This window comes from Caenorhabditis remanei, chromosome X, assembly GCF_010183535.1.
Source record: "Caenorhabditis remanei strain PX506 chromosome X, whole genome shotgun sequence".
NCBI lineage: Eukaryota > Metazoa > Nematoda > Chromadorea > Rhabditida > Rhabditidae > Caenorhabditis > Caenorhabditis remanei.
Window position 1 is genome coordinate 3,745,558 of NC_071333.1, and position 20,652 is coordinate 3,766,209.

The following is a 20,652-nucleotide window of genomic DNA, read 5'->3' on the forward strand; positions in this document are numbered from 1 at the left end:
ACGGTAAGTTTATGAATGAGTAACAAAACCCATAGACGGTAAGTTTATGAATGAGTAACAAAACCCATAGACGGTAAGTTTATGAATGAGTAACAAAACCCATAGACGGTAAGTTTATGAATGAGTAACAAAACCCATAGACGGTAAGTTTATGAATGAGTAACAAAACCCATAGACGACAAGTTTATGAATGAGTAACAAAACCCATAGACGGTAAGTTTATGAATGAGTAACAAAACCCATAGACGGTAAGTTTATGAATGAGTAACAAAACCCATAGACGGTGAGTTTATGAATGAGTAACAAAACCCATAGACGGTAAGTTTATGAATGAGTAACAAAACCCATAGACGGTGAGTTTATGAATGAATAACAAAACCCATAGACGGTAAGTTTATGAATGAATAACAAAACCCATAGACGGTAAGTTTATGAATGAATAACAAAACCCATAGACGGTAAGTTTATGAATGAGTAACAAAACCCATAGACGGTAAGTTTATGAATGAATAACAAAACCCATAGACGGTGAGTTTATGAATGAATAACAAAACCCATAGACGGTAAGTTTATGAATGAGTAACAAAACCCATAGACGGTAAGTTTATGAATGAGTAACAAAACCCATAGACGGTAAGTTTATGAATGAGTAACAAAACCCATAGACGGTAAGTTTATGAATGAGTAACAAAACCCATAGACGGTAAGTTTATGAATGAGTAACAAAACCCATAGACGGTGAGTTTATGAATGAATAACAAAACCCATAGACGGTAAGTTTATGAATGAGTAACAAAACCCATAGACGGTGAGTTTATGAATGAGTAACAAAACCCATAGACGGTGAGTTTATGAATGAGTAACAAAACCCATAGACGGTAAGTTTATGAATGAATAACAAAACCCATAGACGGTAAGTTTATGAATGAGTAACAAAACCCATAGACGGTAAGTTTATGAATGAGTAACAAAACCCATAGACGGTAAGTTTATGAATGAATAACAAAACCCATAGACGGTAAGTTTATGAATGAGTAACAAAACCCATAGACGGTAAGTTTATGAATGAGTAACAAAACCCATAGACGGTAAGTTTATGAATGAGTAACAAAACCCATAGACGGTAAGTTTATGAATGAATAACAAAACCCATAGACGGTAAGTTTATGAATGAGTAACAAAACCCATAGACGGTAAGTTTATGAATGAGTAACAAAACCCATAGACGGTGAGTTTATGAATGAGTAACAAAACCCATAGACGGTGAGTTTATGAATGAGTAACAAAACCCATAGACGGTGAGTTTATGAATGAATAACAAAACCCATAGACGGTAAGTTTATGAATGAGTAACAAACCCCATAGACGGTGAGTTTATGAATGAATAACAAAACCCATAGAGGTAAGTTTATGAATGAGTAACAAAACCCATAGACGGTAAGTTTATGAATGAATAACAAAACCCATAGACGGTAAGTTTATGAATGAATAACAAAACCCATAGAGGTAAGTTTATGAATGAGTAACAAAACCCATAGACGGTAAGTTTATGAATGAGTAACAAAACCCATAGACGGTAAGTTTATGAATGAGTAACAAAACCCATAGACGGTAAGTTTATGAATGAGTAACAAAACCCATAGACGGTAAGTTTATGAATGAGTAACAAAACCCATAGACGGTGAGTTTATGAATGAATAACAAAACCCATAGACGGTAAGTTTATGAATGAGTAACAAAACCCATAGACGGTAAGTTTATGAATGAGTAACAAAACCCATAGACGGTGAGTTTATGAATGAATAACAAAACCCATAGACGGTAAGTTTATGAATGAATAACAAAACCCATAGACGGTAAGTTTATGAATGAATAACAAAACCCATAGACGGTGAGTTTATGAATGAGTAACAAAACCCATAGACGGTAAGTTTATGAATGAGTAACAAAACCCATAGACGGTAAGTTTATGAATGAATAACAAAACCCATAGACGGTAAGTTTATGAATGAATAACAAAACCCATAGACGGTGAGTTTATGAATGAGTAACAAAACCCATAGACGGTGAGTTTATGAATGAATAACAAAACCCATAGACGGTAAGTTTATGAATGAATAACAAAACCCATAGACGGTAAGTTTATGAATGAATAACAAAACCCATAGACGGTGAGTTTATGAATGAGTAACAAAACCCATAGACGGTAAGTTTATGAATGAGTAACAAAACCCATAGACGGTGAGTTTATGAATGAGTAACAAAACCCATAGACGGTAAGTTTATGAATGAGTAACAAAACCCATAGACGGTGAGTTTATGAATGAGTAACAAAACCCATAGACGGTGAGTTTATGAATGAGTAACAAAACCCATAGACGGTGAGTTTATGAATGAGTAACAAAACCCATAGACGGTGAGTTTATGAATGAGTAACAAAACCCATAGACGGTAAGTTTATGAATGAGTAACAAAACCCATAGACGGTAAGTTTATGAATGAGTAACAAAACCCATAGACGGTAAGTTTATGAATGAATAACAAAACCCATAGACGGTAAGTTTATGAATGAATAACAAAACCCATAGACGGTGAGTTTATGAATGAGTAACAAAACCCATAGACGGTAAGTTTATGAATGAGTAACAAAACCCATAGACGGTAAGTTTATGAATGAGTAACAAAACCCATAGACGGTGAGTTTATGAATGAGTAACAAACCCATAGACGGTAAGTTTATGAATGAGTAACAAAACCCATAGACGGTAAGTTTATGAATGAGTAACAAAACCCATAGACGGTAAGTTTATGAATGAATAACAAAACCCATAGACGGTAAGTTTATGAATGAGTAACAAAACCCATAGACGGTAAGTTTATGAATGAGTAACAAAACCCATAGACGGTAAGTTTATGAATGAGTAACAAACCCATAGACGGTAAGTTTATGAATGAGTAACAAAACCCATAGACGGTAAGTTTATGAATGAGTAACAAAACCCATAGACGGTAAGTTTATGAATGAGTAACAAAACCCATAGACGGTAAGTTTATGAATGAGTAACAAAACCCATAGACGGTAAGTTTATGATGAGTAACAAAACCCATAGACGGTAAGTTTATGAATGAGTAACAAAACCCATAGACGGTGAGTTTATGAATGAGTAACAAAACCCATAGACGGTAAGTTTATGAATGAGTAACAAAACCCATAGACGGTAAGTTTATGAATGAGTAACAAAACCCATAGACGGTGAGTTTATGAATGAGTAACAAAACCCATAGACGGTGAGTTTATGAATGAGTAACAAAACCCATAGACGGTGAGTTTATGAATGAATAACAAAACCCATAGACGGTAAGTTTATGAATGAATAACAAAACCCATAGACGGTAAGTTTATGAATGAGTAACAAAACCCATAGACGGTGAGTTTATGAATGAGTAACAAAACCCATAGACGGTGAGTTTATGAATGAGTAACAAAACCCATAGACGGTGAGTTTATGAATGAGTAACAAAACCCATAGACGGTAAGTTTATGAATGAGTAACAAAACCCATAGACGGTAAGTTTATGAATGAGTAACAAAACCCATAGACGGTAAGTTTATGAATGAATAACAAAACCCATAGACGGTAAGTTTATGAATGAATAACAAAACCCATAGACGGTGAGTTTATGAATGAGTAACAAAACCCATAGACGGTAAGTTTATGAATGAGTAACAAAACCCATAGGCGGTGAGTTTATGAATGAGTAACAAAACCCATAGACTGTGAGTTTATGAATGAGTAACAAAACCCATAGACGGTAAGTTTATGAATGAGTAACAAAACCCATAGACGGTGAGTTTATGAATGAGTAACAAAACCCATAGACGGTGAGTTTATGAATGAGTAACAAAACCCATAGACGGTGAGTTTATGAATGAGTAACAAAACCCACGCAAATAAAACAAAAATGAAGATATTTTCGATCTACTCACTCAATGCAATTTCAAGTTCTGAAATCAGATTCTGACAATTCTCTGCTAATACCAATCTCCATACAAATTTCTTTCATTCAAGTCTATTTTAAGTCTATTTTTCGTTAGATCTTTCACATCCAAATGATCAAGTATTCCCAGGAGTTTAACATGTTCTATGAAAATACATAATTAAATTATTCACTCGACATGAATAACATCCAAAAGATGAAAAAATCAGCTTTTCATATATTTCATCAAAACCAGGTGAGAGAGAATCCCCAAGAGGGGGCTGATTGCACACTAATCAAAAATCTCTCCACTCACTTAGCCACACCTACATTTTGTGAAGAGAATAGTCTCTCCCCCAACTAATAGTCAGTTCCTCTTGTGATCATGAATTCCAACTGCTCTGTGCTTCTCGCTTATTCATCTTCTATGTGAGTTCTTAAATTGTTATGTTTCTGGAAAGTCATAAATTTGACTTTTCAGCCCATTGAAGCTGTCAATCTCGTATAGCCTCTTGTTCTCATGCATCGGTCTGCCCCTATTCATGTGGGCCTCCGTGAAACTGTGGACTGGTTTCTACACCAGACGTTTCCATCGCAACTTCCGGCTCATCATCCAGGTGCATCTATTCGGATTCATGTTGCATTGCAGTGGACGGATTGTACTTCACTCGCTGGATTTGTTCAATTACATCTTTTTGCAACCATGTGATATGATTCCGAATATTTATCGGTGAGCTTCGAGGGGTGTGCAATCTTCTTCCTACTAATGGAATAGTTCTGTGTGTGTGTCCGTCCGACGCTTCTTCCTAAATAACTTTTTTCTCTTTGAACCGTTTCAAAAGATGTTTGAGGGTATAACCATGAACCTCCGAGCGCTTCAATTTTTTGAACCACGGGTGTCAGATTACTGTAGGATTACTGTAGCTACCGTAACCCAAAAAATGAAAAAGGGTTCCAAACAGAACGAGGGGAGACCAGACTGGGGTGGTAACAACCTTGACCCTTAAGCATGACACCCAAAAAAAGTTGGGCCGGTTACTGTAGGATTACGGTAGTTACAGAGTTTTGAACATTTACAGTCGAACCTGAATACCTTGGAAGGTTCAGATCCCCACTGATCGAGTACGTTGATAAATTTGTTAACTCTGTAGTCCCGTACTTTTCCTTGGGACACTTTGCAGATTTTCCACTGCCATCCCCCTGAAGGGGTACTGTAGCTACAGTAACCCTAAAATTGGGAAAGCAGGTGCAAACTGAATATACGGGGCCAATACTTAGGCCGTGACACCCTTGGCAACTTAAGACAATACTCCGAAAAATTTGAGCCAGTTTGGCCGCAACATCCAGAAATTTCCAAAAGTTTCCAGAATGTTCCAGAAACTTCTAGAAATTTCTGAAAATTTCCAGATACATCTGGGAAGTTCTAGAAAGATTTAGAAAGTTCTAGAAAGATTTAGAAATAAAAGAACCGTCCAGAAAATTCCAGACTGACTTTCCCAGAGCCTTCCAAAAGATTCCAGAAGGTTCGGAAGTATTTAGATTTTTCCTGAATTTTCTAGAAACTTCCGGAAACTTCCAGAAATATTTCCAATTCTAGAATGCAGATATTCCAGAACATCCTAGAAAATTCTGGAAAGAACTTTTGAATTTCGGCGGGAATTCAAATAATCCAGAACCTTCTAGAAACTACTAGAAAAAACTTTTGAATTTCGGCGGGAATTCAAATAATCCAGAACCTTCTAGAAACTTTTGGAAAAAACTTTTGAATTTCGGCGGGAATTCAAATAATCCAGAACCTTCTAGAACCTTCTAGAAAAAACTTTTGAATTTCGACGGGAATTCAAATAATCCAGAACCTTCTAGAAACTACTAGAAAAACTTTTGAATTTCGGCGGGCATTCAAATAATCCAGAACCTTCTAGAAACTACTAGAAAAAACTTTTGAATTTCGACAGGAATTCAAATAATCCAGAACCTTCTAGAAACTACTAGAAAAAACTTTTGAATTTCGGCGGGAATTCAAATAATCCAGAACCTTCTAGAAACTTTTGGAAAAAACTTTTGAATTTCGGCGGGAATTCAAATAATCCAGAACCTTCTAGAACCTTCTAGAAAAAACTTTTGAATTTCGACGGGAATTCAAATAATCCAGAACCTTCTAGAAACTACTAGAAAAACTTTTGAATTTCGGCGGAAATCCAAGTTTTCGAGTTTTGCCGATAGTTCAAACGTTCTGGAAACTTCCAGAAACTCCCAGAAAAAAGTTTATATTTTGGCGGGCTGTCGAACGTTTTTTGTGACGTCTCAATGTTTTTGGGACGCTCAAACAATTGAAAGGACGTCTAAGTGTTTCAAGCGATATTTCTTTTTTTAAGAACACCTAAACTGGAATAGAGCCAAAAGACTTCAGTCGAAAAAGAGAATATAGAGAAGCAACCAACAAAACTGATTAGAAGAGCAACCCTTTCGAAAAAGTGTCCATGAATAGATGTCTCAAGAACGTCTCACTTTTGAGTTTCCAGCAGCGTCGTTTCGATTTTTCATCTTTCATCAAACACGTCGAAGAGATGTTTCTAGACGCTTTTACGCTTATCCAAAATTTTCTCTGAGAACCCCGGAATGCCGAGATTAATTCCTTTGAAGTTCTGAGGGGTGTGACGGCCAAATTTGCAAAGCCGTCATACTCGAGGCCGAGAAAGGCCGCGGCCTCGAGTCAGCTTTGCCTCCAACAACTAAAAAAATAGCGGCCGGGTGAGCTGCTGTGAAACTGACTGAAATTTTGTGTTAGAGCCGGAATCAAGAATACCTATAGTGAAAAGGTCAGAAATCTTTTGTACCGCACCTAATGCTAAACGACAAAGTAGTGCAATTAATAAGAAATAATGAAAAAACAGATTAGTCAAAACGAACAGTAAAGTTATAAGAACATTACATTATTACATTCATCTCAAAAGCTTTTTTGGATTTAGAAGGAATTTTCCAGCAGTTTCTACTTACAAACTTCAAGTCATCCAAGTCCAGCGAAATTCGCGGCGTAGCCGCGAATTTCCTGCTGGTTGCGCTTTATTGCTGAAATTCTAGACTCGTGGTAGTGATAGCTCAAAGAGTAATTGCGCTTTGTTTTCTGCTGACATACCCAGAGGTTCGAAGAATCGTGAAAGGTGTGTGCAACAGCGCTCTATCGAAAATTTTCTTGGTGTTGTGTTAGAAGCGCCAATGCCAAAATATCTACAGGGTGGCGCAGAATTACCCGCACAAGCTATAAGTGCTATATCTAAAAAAGTAAAAGTCAGAAAACCATGGGATTCAACAAAAAGTTTATTCATGATCATGACAACAATTATCAGCTAAACTTGTTCCATCCGACCTCCTCTCTTTTCGATGACAGCACGAAAACGTCTGGGGTAGGCATCGATGGTTGCACGCAGGTAATCTGGCGACAAAGCGTCCCATTCCTTGAACAGGGTTTTCTTCAGAGCCTCGATACTTGAGTGGGGTTTAGCATGGACCTTGTTTTGCAAAACCCTTAGATGGAGTAGTCCAAAGGATTGAGGTCTGGCAAGGACGGTGGCCATTCGTCCTTGAGGATGAAATGAGTCTTGCACCACTGTTTCGACAACTTGGCTGTGTGTGCGGGAGCACCGTCTTCTTAGAACTCCCAGTGACGTCCATTGAAGTGCTTCTGAACCCTGGGAAGGAATGTATTTTCTGCAATCGCTAAATGTAGACTTCCTTGTTGATTTTGACTCCTTGATCGACAAAAAGCAATGGTGACTTGCCATCAGCACATACTGCTCCAAAAATCATCACACTAGCGGGATGCGAGCCTTGATGAATCGTCTTTCCGTTGGCAAAAGGTTCCTCAAACGTCTCAGCAAACACTCGATGATTTTGAGGATTAAATTCGGCCTGTACCGTGAACAGCTTCTTGTCAGAAAACACTGTAATCAAGTGTTCAATATTGCGCGTGCGCTGAAGGAGCTTTTTCGATCTTTCGTGACGTTTCTTGGTTGTAGCTTCCGAGAGAACGGATGCTTTTCTTACACGATAACAGGTAAGCTTCAGCTTGTCTTTGACAATCCTTCCCAACAAACGCCGACTAATTTTCATACCTTTCGCCATTTTTCTGATGCTCCAATGCGCGATTCTTCTGATTCTCTCTTTCTCAGCTTTGATCCGATCTGGAGTAACGACTGTTGCTTTTCTTCCTCTCCCACGTCTATCCAAGAATGTTCCGAGCTTTTTAAAACGAGAAATCGAGTCATACACGGTTCTACTTGGGACTCCGAGCCGTTTAATGATGTCAACCGGAGCAACTCCTGCTTTGAAAAGGTTCAAAATGGAAGAGAGATGTGGACTCGGCGGAGCCATTCACCTAAAACAAAACCGATCGATCTGAATTTTGGCAGAATGATAAAACACAATATAATTAACAAAAATTTAAATAATACGCGCACCCGAATTGCGTCAATCGCCTTGCTTTATGGCACCAAACTTTTGTGCGGGTAATTCTGCGCCACCCTGTATACATCCAACAACTGTGAACAGACTCGCGCCGCAGCCAAATTCCTGATTTTTTAAAAAGTTAGGTCTTTGTAAAAACGTTCCATGTTCATCAGGGCAAAGATAGGCTTCTGATAGTCTCATCAACTTCTTCTGATAGTCTTCAGCGAACGCATAAACTTTGGGCAAGAATATGCACTAACAACCAACCTGATATGTAAAGACAGTTCACGGCATACCGTACACCGTTCACCGTCTATCGTATACTTGAGCTTAACGTGAGGACCTTTTCCGACCGTTGACCGACGTTTCGGTTTAAACTGCCACGTTTCAAAGCGTCCTTATTTCTTACACCTAAAAATGCATTTATTTCCAGATGCTTCATCTTCCGTTTGATGTACAACTGGGGTTTTTGGATCACTCATTGCACAGCTATCCCTCTAATCATCGAACGCTATACTGCAACCAGACTGATGGGGAAATACGAGAACCAATTCAACTGGCTCGGTATCTTTCTTGTCTTGGCGCAGGTGAGCTTTCAGAATCGTTAGAACAAGTGCCTAGTAGAATGTCTAGTCTGACGTCGGTTGAAAAACGTGAGAGTGTCTTCTGACTTGTGAACTCTCAAGGGGGTTTCAGTGAGAGTTAGAGTGGGTGGTGAAAACAAACATTGTTTTGTAGTTTCATTGTAGTTTCTCGGCGCTCTATAGCCCTCTCCTCCGCATATAATTGAAGGCCAATATTGCAAAAGCGTGAATAGTTATCAAAAGTGTTTTGGTCCCAATTCCGAGTCCAGATCCCTAGTCAAGATGAAGTTACGGATCTAGACCTAGATGGCTGAAAAAGAAATCGGCTGAGATTTCCTAAACTAAACACAAATTTTGCTAAACGCATCCAGGAATCGAGAAAATTGAGCTTAAAGTTCAGCTTTGATCTCGATTCTTAAGCAGATTTTGCAAAATTGTCTGCAAATTTCTGAAATAAGCTCTTTCGTGTACTTTTTTAGAGGAAGTATAGTCGAATGTCTAGTCTGACGTCGGTTGAAAAATGTGAGAGTGTTTTCTGACTTGTTAACCCTCAAGGGGGTTTGAGTGAGAATAGTGGTAAAAATAAACTATTTTTGGAATTGAAGGGTGGTGACGTAAGGGTGTGATGCTATATGTTGGCGGAAAGAGAAAGAGAGAGGACGCAGAGAAGCGAGACACTCTAGCTTATCCGCGCTCTCTAGCCCTCTTCACCGCTCATTCTCAGAGACCAATATTCCAAAAGCGTGAATAGCTATCAAAAAGTTGTCAACTACAAAAATAAGAACCGAGATTATATCTACATTACCAATGTGAATTCAAAAATCTGACTCATTATTAGACAGTGTTATTAACTGGCAAAGTAAGGCAGTCTGGACCAGAGTTGCCGCCGAAAAAATGTATTTTCGGTTTTTCGAAAAAAGGAGGAGTTTTAAACCAAAAAATAGGTAAAAATGGCAAAAAATTCAAATTTTCGCTCTGAGGGTTTCTGTAATATGTTAATTTCAGTCATGTTACTCGTTTATCATCAATTATTTTTTAATTGTTGAGTGAATGAAAAAAAAATTTTTAGTTTTTTTTCGACAGAAATGTTTTTTCGTTTCTCGGATTTTTGTGGACCGACGAAAAAAAAATTTCGGTTTTTGGTTTTATTTCCGAACGAAGAAACAAGTTTTTTTGGGTCGATTCATTTTCGGCGGCAACCCTGATCTGAAGAAGCAAAAAAATTCCAAGAGAGCACATTTTGCGCGTTTTCAAGGACGCATGATTATACACATTTTATGTGAGATACTGAGAGTCGCAGGCGATTTGACGCTCTAGCTTCTCTGCACTCTCTCCTCCTCCTATAACTTCTCCACCGCTCAAATTCAAAGCCCAAAATCTCGAAAGCTAGATGAGCTGTCTAAAATTTTCAACTACAAGAAAACATCAAAACTTTTAGCCCTGCCTTGCCGGCGTTCCCCTTATCTTTGCTTACATGAACCTCCGTTTCGAAGGGGTTTTCATGCCTTACTGCTCCGTCTACAATCCAGGATCCCCAACAATTGCTAATTTCAACTCAGGAGTGGCGATTGGTTGTCAGATTGTGGCTCGTATCTTGTTTGGAGTCTTATTCACTGTTAATAAGGTTGGTGGCACGGGATGACACCAAAAATGTTGAAATTTTAGAACCGGCGGATCCGAATGCAAACCTCTTCGTTGTCCACCCGATTCCAGTTGGAGGAAAATAAGATGTAACAAGCTTATTGACTGAAACCAAAAAGAAAAAATTCTTCTAGGACAATGCAATGCCTCTCCATCTACGCCAACCTCAGCTCCGTCTTCCTGTTCGTCCAAATTTTTTCATTCAGTTACTTGCTCAGCATCTCCCCAGACATGCCAACAGAGAACTATTTGGCTTGGATGGAATGTAAGCACCCTCTAAAGAAGTGGTAAAACAAAATAAATGAAAGTTTTCAGTCAACCAACAGTTCCCTGCATACGGTATCTTTTCAGTGCTCTTGATAGTTTATAAGATTAGATTGGTAAGTCCTTGAGTCGCTACGCAGTGAGGCCCTCAAAGTTATGTTTGCAGCTCCGCAGCAAAATTAACACGAATCTAAACCAACAAGTCCACCTGAATGAGACAGAAACGTATTTCGGAATCCTCGAGATGCAAATCAGAAATATTGAAAGACACTGAAGAAGAAAAAATGAATAACTTTTTGTGTATCATTGTGGGTAAACTCTAGCAAGGGCGCTCTCTCGAACGCTCACTTGTTTTTAGCTTCACTGCCAATAGAGCACGTTTGCTAGGGGTTTGCCGTGCTGATACATTCAAAAACATTCCAAAACTTTGTTCCTATGATAAACCTTGTTAATCAGAAAACCTTGCAATGGACAAGCACTATTCGAGCTAATCTACAATATCGACCTGAAAAAAGATCGTTCAAACAATTGGATATCGAAAGAACATCATTCAAGATGAAAAATTAGATTTCGCAGTTAGTTCTGTCGACAAACTACGAAATCATGAAGGAGATAGTGAAAAACCTGTCGGTCGTTCTATTAGAAAACTTTTGGTAAACTGATATCAAATAAGAAAGAGAAAAGGCTGCACCCATTTATGACTGACATTTAGAGGCGTTGTGCTTCATCCCATTTCACCTAAATGTTAATGTCCAAGACACTGTCTTTCACATTTTTCTTTTCGAAAGTAGAAAAGCTTTTTTTTAATTTGAATTGTTTTTGCACAATAAGAAAAGCACGAACTTTTTGATTTCAAGGTTTTTACTTTTCTCTCTTTCTGACTCGTTTTTACACTCAAAGTTGAATTTGCACTCTTCAATTTTAATTTTCTTGAGGGTAACAGGAGCGTCATGCGTGTTCAGTTATCAGCTCTGATTAATCGGAGCTATCACATTCCGAATTTCAATCCAAATATATTTTTGGCAACGTTTTTTTTTTGAGTTTTCTGCTTTTTGATGGGGATCAAACCTCAATATTAAAAGTTGTGTCTATGTCAAAAGGCTGGCATCTGCGTAAAACTGTGTGTGCGGAACTCATGACTGAACACGCATGCTTTATAGCAGTTCCCGACTGCGTCACGTGGTCTAGAAGGTGGTCTATAAGCTAACCTCAAATTTGAAAACTCTTCAGTAAACTATTCGTTTTTTTTGTTTCTGTGTGGAATGACACTATCAGACACTACAAAAAAAACTACAATCATTTATCACCAGAATTTCTAATTGTCGTGCTCCATGTCATCTCTTTCAAATATTAATGCACAATATACCCCATGCTCTCCTCCCTCTTTATGGGTGAGACTGTACGTTGTTCTCTTTATGACTATGTGCCTATTGCTCCCACTATCTTCGTCTCGCGTTTTGTCTATTCCAACAAAAAAAACAACCAGTCGGTACACATGTTTTACCACTAAAGCAAAGTTGTTTTCTTTTGAAAATTCCTGTTTTCCGACTTGAAACGTTTTCAGAATGTCGCAATCTGCATCGAAGGTTCATTTGAAAGCACAGAGAGAAATTCAGAAGCATATCGACCATGATCGTGAGTTTTTTAATGAAATCGTCTACCTTTTTTGGCCCTTTTTGAGTTTCAGATGAATTCTATTGCGCTTTTTTTGAAAAAAACGAAAAGAAAGAAGAAGTTTGTGTCTCGACGGTGGAATCTTTGGTGGAAGTGACCATCGGTAAGATGGATAAAAAAGAAGGTATCAAAACGATTGAAGATGGACAATCAGCAAGAATTGAGAAACCAAAAACTGAATCAGTTGATTCGTGAGTTTTTAGAAACATTTTTTAAAACTGGGGAATAAATTTACAAAAAAGTATTCATGACCTTACATTCTAACTTTCTTATTTCCTCACTTCGTTCTTCTCTTATTTTCGCCAAATTTTCCTATTCGACACACCGTCCACTCCTCCACAATTCGTTTTCCTCTAAACAAACATAACAAGCCGTTCTCCTCGTTTCATGGCGCTGACCTCTGCACCCTTTCTTACATTATCTGCGTCTAATTCAGTACGACCGAGCTATCTCTCTCTCTCTCTGTCTGTCTCGTTTGTTTTTCTTCCAGATAACAATATTCGAAGTATCGGGCAATAAAATCGTTTTTGCTTCCGTACTCTCTCCCAAAGTTTGTCCCGGGGACGAGATGTGGGTCTCGTTGCGGCTTTCTACCGTACTTCATTCATAAAAAGTTCTGGAAGTACAGTAGTCGCAACGAGACCCGCTCACGTCTCCGGACCAAACTTTTCGCACACTTTCTTGCATAATTTGGGTCTAAATTCGTTTGTTGAGAACGAATCCTCGTTCGATTTATTTCAAAACTCCCCAAAATGTTTTCCCCAAGATTTCAAAAAATCGAAACACCACGAGACGGACAATAATCCGTTTCCGTCTTCTGATTTTCCTATTCTTTTTTCTATTTCCTTTGACCATCTTTCATTTGACAATATCTTGCAACCAGTTAGTCGCTACAAAGCAACTGTACCATCCAATCTGCGTCTCTCCTCTAATATCATATCCCTTTCTCCTCAGCATCCTGCACTTCCTTCTTTTCTGCTTATTTTTGTATACCATTTGTCTCATTATGTCTGTCGTCTATTCACTCATCACTCTCTCTAACAGGCCGTTCCCCTCGTTTCATGGCGCTGACCAATGGGCCTTTTCTTACATTGCCTGCGTCTAAACTAGTACGGTCGACATCTCTCTCTCTCTCTCTCGTTCGTTCGTTTTTCTCCCAAATAACAATATTAGAAACAAGCCGAGACGGGGAATAAAACGGTTTTTGCTTCCGTGCTCTCCAACTTCTTTTCTATTTCTCTCCCTCTTTCTAAACATTTATTAATTTTTTTTCTTCTGATATTATCCTTCTTAGTTTCTTTATTTTTTTCTATTTCTTTCTACTACTTTTCTTTCAAAAATGCCTGTTTGTCCCTCCTACAATAGCGTATCTTTCTCTCGGCTAGGAAATTAGGGAATATAAAACAATCATAGCAGGTCGTACCCATTGATGTGCGGAACAAGAAATTCGGGAAGTCGGAACTTTTCAGAATTTTTTTTCGGAAGTTTCGGTACTCGGAAATATTCCGAACTATTCTTTTCAGAAGTTCCGGAAATTTTCAGAGCTTGGTTATTCAAGTTTTTCAAATCAATAAGAGTTGCATGGAATTCCGACTTCCGACTTCCGGATATGAAAATTTCACTTCCATGCAACTCTGGTGCATATATCAGCGCCATGAAACAAGGAATACGGCCTGTTATGCATTTCTGTGTTGATGAACAAACTTGTGGAGGGGTGAATGAAGTTATCGGCCTCCTTGTGGTGTTCCGCAAAAAAATTTGAAAGATGATAAGACAATTTTGAGAAAAAAAGAGGAAACGTGCTGAGATGTTTTGACAGACTGTACAAAATCACTCAGACTCATCCAGCGACGTCTGTTATATCTATCTGCATACATACAGTAATGACCATAATTCTTACAACTACGGCCGTTTTCAGTTAAAATGAACAAATTTGAGAATGATTACAGTATTACTGATTAAAACCAAAATGTTTTTAAAGGATCACACAGATCAAGAGTAGATTTTCATTTTTGTAGTTGACAACTTTTTGTACAAACACTCCCTTTTTAAAATCAATAAACATACAATGGAACAAAAATTTGGTAACTTTTGGGTCAGATGTGACGTTCTGACACCGTTCATGGTAGTTTTGCAGCAATTTTTTTTGATTCTTCACGAATTCTTTTTTTTTTCATCACGAAAATATTTGAATATCCGGAAATTTTGGAATCGAAGTTTTTTCAAAAATTGTTTGCGGCAATTGGAAATTTCCGAAAGTTCAAAAAAACGGTAATTTTCCGACGAAAAAAAAACCGAAAACCTCTTTTCCTTCTTGCGAAATTCCCTAAATTTTTTCCCAAGATTTCAATGATCGAACCACCACAAAAAGAACAATAAACCGTTCTCGTTTCAATATTTTCAGAGATTCTTCTAATTTTCCTATTCTCATCCCTATTTCCTTCTATCATATTTTTTCACAATATCTATCAACCTTTTAGTTTCTCCAACACAATCTTAGCATATGTACCATCCAGTCTGCGTCTCTCCTCTATTATCATATTTCTTTCTCTCACCATCACGTTGTTCCCCCTTTTCTGTACACTATTTGCAAAATTAAGTTGGCTCCCTATGCACTCATCACTCTCTCTAACAGGCCGTTCCCCTCGTTTCATGGCGCTGACCTATGCACCCTTTCTTACATTGCCTGCGTCTAAACTAGTACGGTTTGCAAAATTATGTCGGCTCCCTATGCACTCATCACTCTCTCTACAACTATTGCGCAACACGTCGTCGACCAGAATGTACCCCCACTAGTCGAAACCATGCCTATGCACCTCACCACACTTCGACTAGCTGCCTCGTTTTTCCTTCTTCTCTTGTCTATGAGTATAGGATTGTTTCGACTAACCGGGACATAATCTGGTGAATGACGCGTTGCTAAGATTGCGTGAAGGCTAGAGAGTGTGATGAGTGAATAAAATGCAGTCATAATCAAGCAAATGATATAACATGAATGAGCAGAAAAGGGGGAAATGTATTGTGCAGAGGAAAAGGGACATGATATTTGATTAGAGACGCAGATTGAATGGTCCAGTTTCCTTGGAGAGACTAACAAGTTTATAAATATTGTTAAAAGAAAGTTGGCAGAAGGAAATATCAAAAAGAATAAAGAAGTAGAGTTGTTACATACACTACCGGTCAAATGATCATGGACTTTGGCCGTTTTCAATAAAAATGACCAAATTTGAGAGTATGTCATGGTAATACTGACTGTCCAATCAAGTAAATTATTTGTGGTTCATACAGATTGAAACTAGAGCTTCATTTTCGTAGTTGACAACTTTTTTGCACGGGCACTTCCTAGAGAGTTATGGTCATTTCAAGACGGCAGCTTAAAAATCGCACTATTTTGGACTGAAACTGGTAGATTTGGGAACGAAATTATTTTATCCATATCTAACTTGCTAGGGAGTGTTTGTACAAAAAGTTGTCAACTACAAAAATGAAAATCTACTCTTGATCTGTGTGATCCTTTAGAAACATTTTGGTTTTAATCAGTAATACCGTAAGCATTCTCAAATTTGTTCATTTTAACTGAAAACGGCCGTAGTTGTAAGAATTATGGTCATTACTGTATGTATGCAGATAGATATAACAGACGTTGCTAGATGAGTCTGAGTGATTTTGCAGAGTCTCTCAAAACATCTCAACACGTTTCATCTTTTTGTTTTTTCAAAATTGTCCCATTATCTCTCAAATTTTTTCGCAACACCACAAGGAGGCCGATAACTTCATTCACCCCTCCACAAGTTTGTTCATCAACACAGAAATGCATAACAGGCCGTATTCCTTGTTTCATGGCGCTGATATATGCACCAGAGTTGCATGGAAGTGAAATTTTCATATCCGGAAGTCGGAAGTCGGAATTCCATGCAACTCTGATATGCACCCTTTCTTACATTCTCTGCGTCTAAACTATCTGCATTCTCTGCGTCTAAACACTCTGCATTCTCTGCGTCTAAACAAAACTCTTCTTCCTATTTCTCCCAGATAACAATATTCGAAGAATTCAATAAATCCAGACTTTCGTAATATCGGTTCGGTCGGTCCGGAGTTTAAAACTGTGCACAAAATTTTATGAAATGTTTTGAATTTTATGTCAAAAATAGTCGAGAATCTTATGTATACTTGAGTCAAGCATAACAAGCCGTAACCTTGTTCTCTCTCTCTCTCTCTCTTTCTCTCTCTCCCATGTTAGTTACCCTAAATAAGACCGACTATTCGCATTATCTGTAACATTTTTGTACTTTTCAATGTTCTCATCAGCAACAAAATCTTTTGTTTTATGTAAAAATATGAATAAATTTCAGAATGAGTGCAACCCCAGTGAAGGACCGTCTCAAGGCCAAAGCGGAAAAGAGGCAAGATGACCAAGCGCACCGTAGGTTTTCTGTTAAACGTGTGTATCTAATTTTCAAAATACAGATATTCGCTGTTGCTTGGCCAACGAAAAGATGTGCAAGAATCCGTTCTGGCGTAAGTTTTGTTATCAGGTTTCAAACGCGTATCTTGAATTTACAGACGCGGACTGTTGCCCGTTCAATGAAGGCTCGCAAAAAGGAGTGGCGCCGTGCGCGCCGATCCCAGCACCAAGGACCGTCTTCAAACCGGTGGCCACTTCTGCTCCCACTCCAGCTCCGAACCCACTTCTCACACCAACGCCGCTCCAAAAAAATAAGAGCACCCAATCAGAAACCAAGGACAAGGATATGGAGGAGGAAGTGAAAAAAATGAGAGGACTCGTTGAGAAAATGGAAAAGGAAGTCGAGAAGATGACAAAGAAAATGGGAAAACAGAAAACATTTCATGAGGAGTGCCAGAAAAAATGGAACGAGGAATGTGAGGGGTGAGTTTTGAAACTATTCAAGTTTTAGATAGACATATACTAAAACTGTAGACGAATCATCAATCCAAGCAAACTTGAAATATGAACATTTTTGCCCAAAAATTGGTAATTTTTGAATCAAAGTTATTTTAAAACTTCCCTTTCTGTCTCTATTAACTTTTTTGCTTTTTACAGATTGAAATCTCGCGCCGCCGACCGCTCTCAAAAACTCGAAAGTCAGGTCAAAGAGATGGCTGATGACGTTGCCAAAATCAAAGACAACAACAAGTAAGTTCACAATTTGTTGTGATATCGAAAGTATTCTTATTCCAGTCTCACTTTCATCAATATTAAAGACGAGCAGAATGCTCTCAAAAATCAGCTACTCGTCACCACTCAAGAAGTGTCCGCTGGAAAAATGCAGATCCAACAACAAGAGAAGGAGAATGCTCACCTCCATCAGCAATTGGAAGCGGCTAATTTGCAAGAGTTAGTCGTTTCCAGAGTGCGGCCCCGGGCTCAAAAACCCGGGTGATACCCGGGGATCCGGGATTGACAAATACCCGGGTACTCGGGCCGGGTATTACCCGGGTAGAACAAAACCCGACCCGGGTAAACCCGGGTTACCCGGGCGATTCCCGACCCGGGTATTACCCGGGTAATACCCGTGTACCCGGGTCGGGTGTCGCCACTTTCGGATATTTGTTATTCCTGACGATTACCTTGTCACGGGCCGGCCCGGTTCGGCCGGCAGCCCGACCTGGCCCGCGCGGCCCGTTTTGAAACATGTTTTAGAAATTTTTTTGGAAAAAAAGTTTTTGACTAAATAATTAAAATTCAATCAAAAGTTGAATATGTATGATAATTTAAGCATTTTTACTATAACTATTTAAGCACTTTTACTCTTGGAAAATTTTCAAAAAATGTGCTTTAAAAAATTATACCAATTTTTAATCCAGGCCAGGCCGAACCGGATGTCGCTTTAGATTTTTTGCACCGGATATTGTGAATGTTAGACTTTTTGCATTTCATAGTATACTGTATACCTCACAATCGTTTAAAACTCAAAACAATTTGCGATTCTAGCTACGCAAGTACCCGGGTACCCGGGTTACCCGGCCCGAGTATTACTCGATCCGGGTATACCCGGGTTATCCCGGGTACCCGAACCAAGAACCCGGGTTACCCGAGTCTCAAAACCCGGATTCGGGTAGAATTACCCGGGTAGACCCGGGTCTCGGGTACCCGGGGCCGCACTCTGGTCGTTTCCTTGTTACTCTAGCTGAAAATGCAATTTTATTCAGGTCCGAGTCGGCAAAGACGATTTCAAGGCAATGTGATGAAATTCTGGAACTGAAAAATAAGTTGGCAGCATCCATCAACTCAGAGGAGGGAACAAGAGATGTTCTGAACATGTGAGTTTCTCAAAAGTTTAAATTATTTTGCATAAATTAGGATATTCAGGACCAATGCCCGGCTCCAATACAAAATTGATGAAATTCAAGTGCTTCAAAATCAACTTCGTTTAAAGACTCTGTTGGTGCAGGCAACTGAAACAGAAAGTGCAGAGGTGGAAAAGTAAGTTATTGTTTACACCTTTGGAAAACGTTAAACGCGTCAGAAGTCTTCCGTGCGCATATCGCAATAAAAATGTTTTCACCGAAAAAATCGAATTTTTTGGAGCTTATAAATAAGGTTAGACAAAATTACGAAACGTTGTGCTATAAAAACCTACATGAACTTCACTGAAATAGGTATAAAACGGGTGATTTGGTAATTTTTGTATACTCGATGAAAACATTTTTGCCATGCGCCTTTAAGCTACAGTAAAAACTTGCACTGCTATAGCGTCAGTAATTGCTTAGGCCATTTGGGTGCGTAGGGGCCCGTACTGATAGTCATCTCAACTCACTAATTCCAGACTTCAAAAGGAGATGCAGATGCTAAAATTGGAGATCCAACATCATCGGACGGAGACCGCAGTCCGAGGCGATAAAACCGGTGCGAGCCTCCTCTCCATCAGCACCACCAACGCCCGGATCCCGCTGCAAGCTCCCATTCGATGGGCGCAGTCCTCCCTGGCCAAATCTCCAAGAAGCCGACCAACCTCCGTTGGCGTTGCAATCACCGACTCCGCCGAGCCGTGGAACCAGCCGCCACCGTCTATTCTTGCATTGAGCTCAATGACAGGAGGCGGTTTGGAGTCCTCTGGCTCGGCCTCTCTCGACCTGCACCAACTCTCCACTTCAACCGCCTACTCCACAAGTATCAGGATCCAACAACCATTCACTATGTTCTCATCTTTGCTGAGCCACTCGGAGGCCACTCGCTCGACTCTTCTCGTCCCTTCACAGTTTCCCGCATCAACTGTCCATTCATCCTCTTTCTCCAATGCCACACAACTTAACCAGCCACCAGCGTATCATTCTTCCAACTTGGATGAATGCGCAATGTGTGGCAGTCCGATGACGTCGGATCTGAAGTCAATCCGATGCGGAACGTGCTTCAATTTGTTCCATGAGATCGTAAGATTTACTGAAAACTAGATTCAAATAATTCATCAGCTATTTCTTTCAGTGTTCCGTAGTCTACAAGGAGCAAATCGGAATAACCTGCGAAGGATGTAAGCGATTGTTTATGTGAGAGCTTTCCATCTAATCCCTCTTTTCCTTCAAATCATTTTTGGTATCATTCTTGTGTTCTCCTCTTTCTTGAACTTGCCTATTCATCTTCTTCTCACCTTCCTTCCTCCCGCCCTCCGTCTTTACACCGTTCGCATTTTTAACTTCCCGTCTTTCTCCGCCATCGTCTCAATTCAGTACCCGTAAACGTTCAAAGACCCTACCCGAGTCCCATAATTCTCATGTCCTCTTTATTCCTTCCTATTCATATATTTTTTGCTGATTCCTAGTATTATATTTCCAACGATTCCCATGGTAAAGTTCATCAAGCTTCGTATTGTAATGTGTTCTATTTACTTACTCTTTTTTGATTTGTTCAGTGTATTTTTCGTCTTGACTCTGAATAAAAAAGCGATCTTGGATATAAACTACTTTTTTTCCTTCAAAAATACATATATAAAACACATTAGGTCATTGATAAACCATTGACTACACTGCATTCAGATGAGAGGTAGAAAAATTATAATATTAATGTAGATCACATACGAATAGAAATGACCAGTCGGTTGACGCAGCC

The 20,652-nt window shown here is 39.0% G+C and overlaps 4 protein-coding genes across 4 annotated transcripts; all 4 read left to right on the forward strand.

Moving 5' to 3' along the window:
• Positions 1-4,363: 4,363 nt before the first annotated feature.
• Positions 4,364-4,712, forward strand: GCK72_022717 (uncharacterized protein; the record flags this gene model as incomplete). The annotated part of the gene is made up of 2 exons (XM_053735016.1): positions 4,364-4,407; positions 4,460-4,712. The coding sequence occupies 2 exons, from the start codon at positions 4,364-4,366 to the stop codon at positions 4,710-4,712; spliced, it is 297 nt and encodes a 98-aa protein (XP_053578582.1).
• Positions 4,713-8,954: 4,242 nt separating this feature from the next.
• GCK72_022718 (uncharacterized protein) lies at positions 8,955-11,187 on the forward strand (the record flags this gene model as incomplete). The annotated part of the gene is made up of 6 exons (XM_053735017.1): positions 8,955-9,011; positions 10,447-10,623; positions 10,674-10,738; positions 10,784-10,914; positions 10,965-11,029; positions 11,080-11,187. The coding sequence occupies 6 exons, from the start codon at positions 8,955-8,957 to the stop codon at positions 11,185-11,187; spliced, it is 603 nt and encodes a 200-aa protein (XP_053578583.1).
• Positions 11,188-12,478: 1,291 nt separating this feature from the next.
• Positions 12,479-12,782, forward strand: GCK72_022719 (uncharacterized protein; the record flags this gene model as incomplete). Its single annotated transcript, XM_003096033.2, has 2 exons — positions 12,479-12,548; positions 12,601-12,782. 2 exons carry the CDS (start codon positions 12,479-12,481, stop codon positions 12,780-12,782), a joined length of 252 nt encoding a protein of 83 aa, XP_003096081.2.
• Positions 12,783-16,940: 4,158 nt separating this feature from the next.
• GCK72_022720 (uncharacterized protein) lies at positions 16,941-20,097 on the forward strand (the record flags this gene model as incomplete). Its single annotated transcript, XM_053735018.1, has 9 exons — positions 16,941-17,010; positions 17,055-17,105; positions 17,151-17,475; positions 17,650-17,742; positions 17,788-17,943; positions 18,759-18,869; positions 18,919-19,032; positions 19,376-19,979; positions 20,032-20,097. 9 exons carry the CDS (start codon positions 16,941-16,943, stop codon positions 20,095-20,097), a joined length of 1,590 nt encoding a protein of 529 aa, XP_053578584.1.
• Positions 20,098-20,652: the final 555 nt, after the last annotated feature.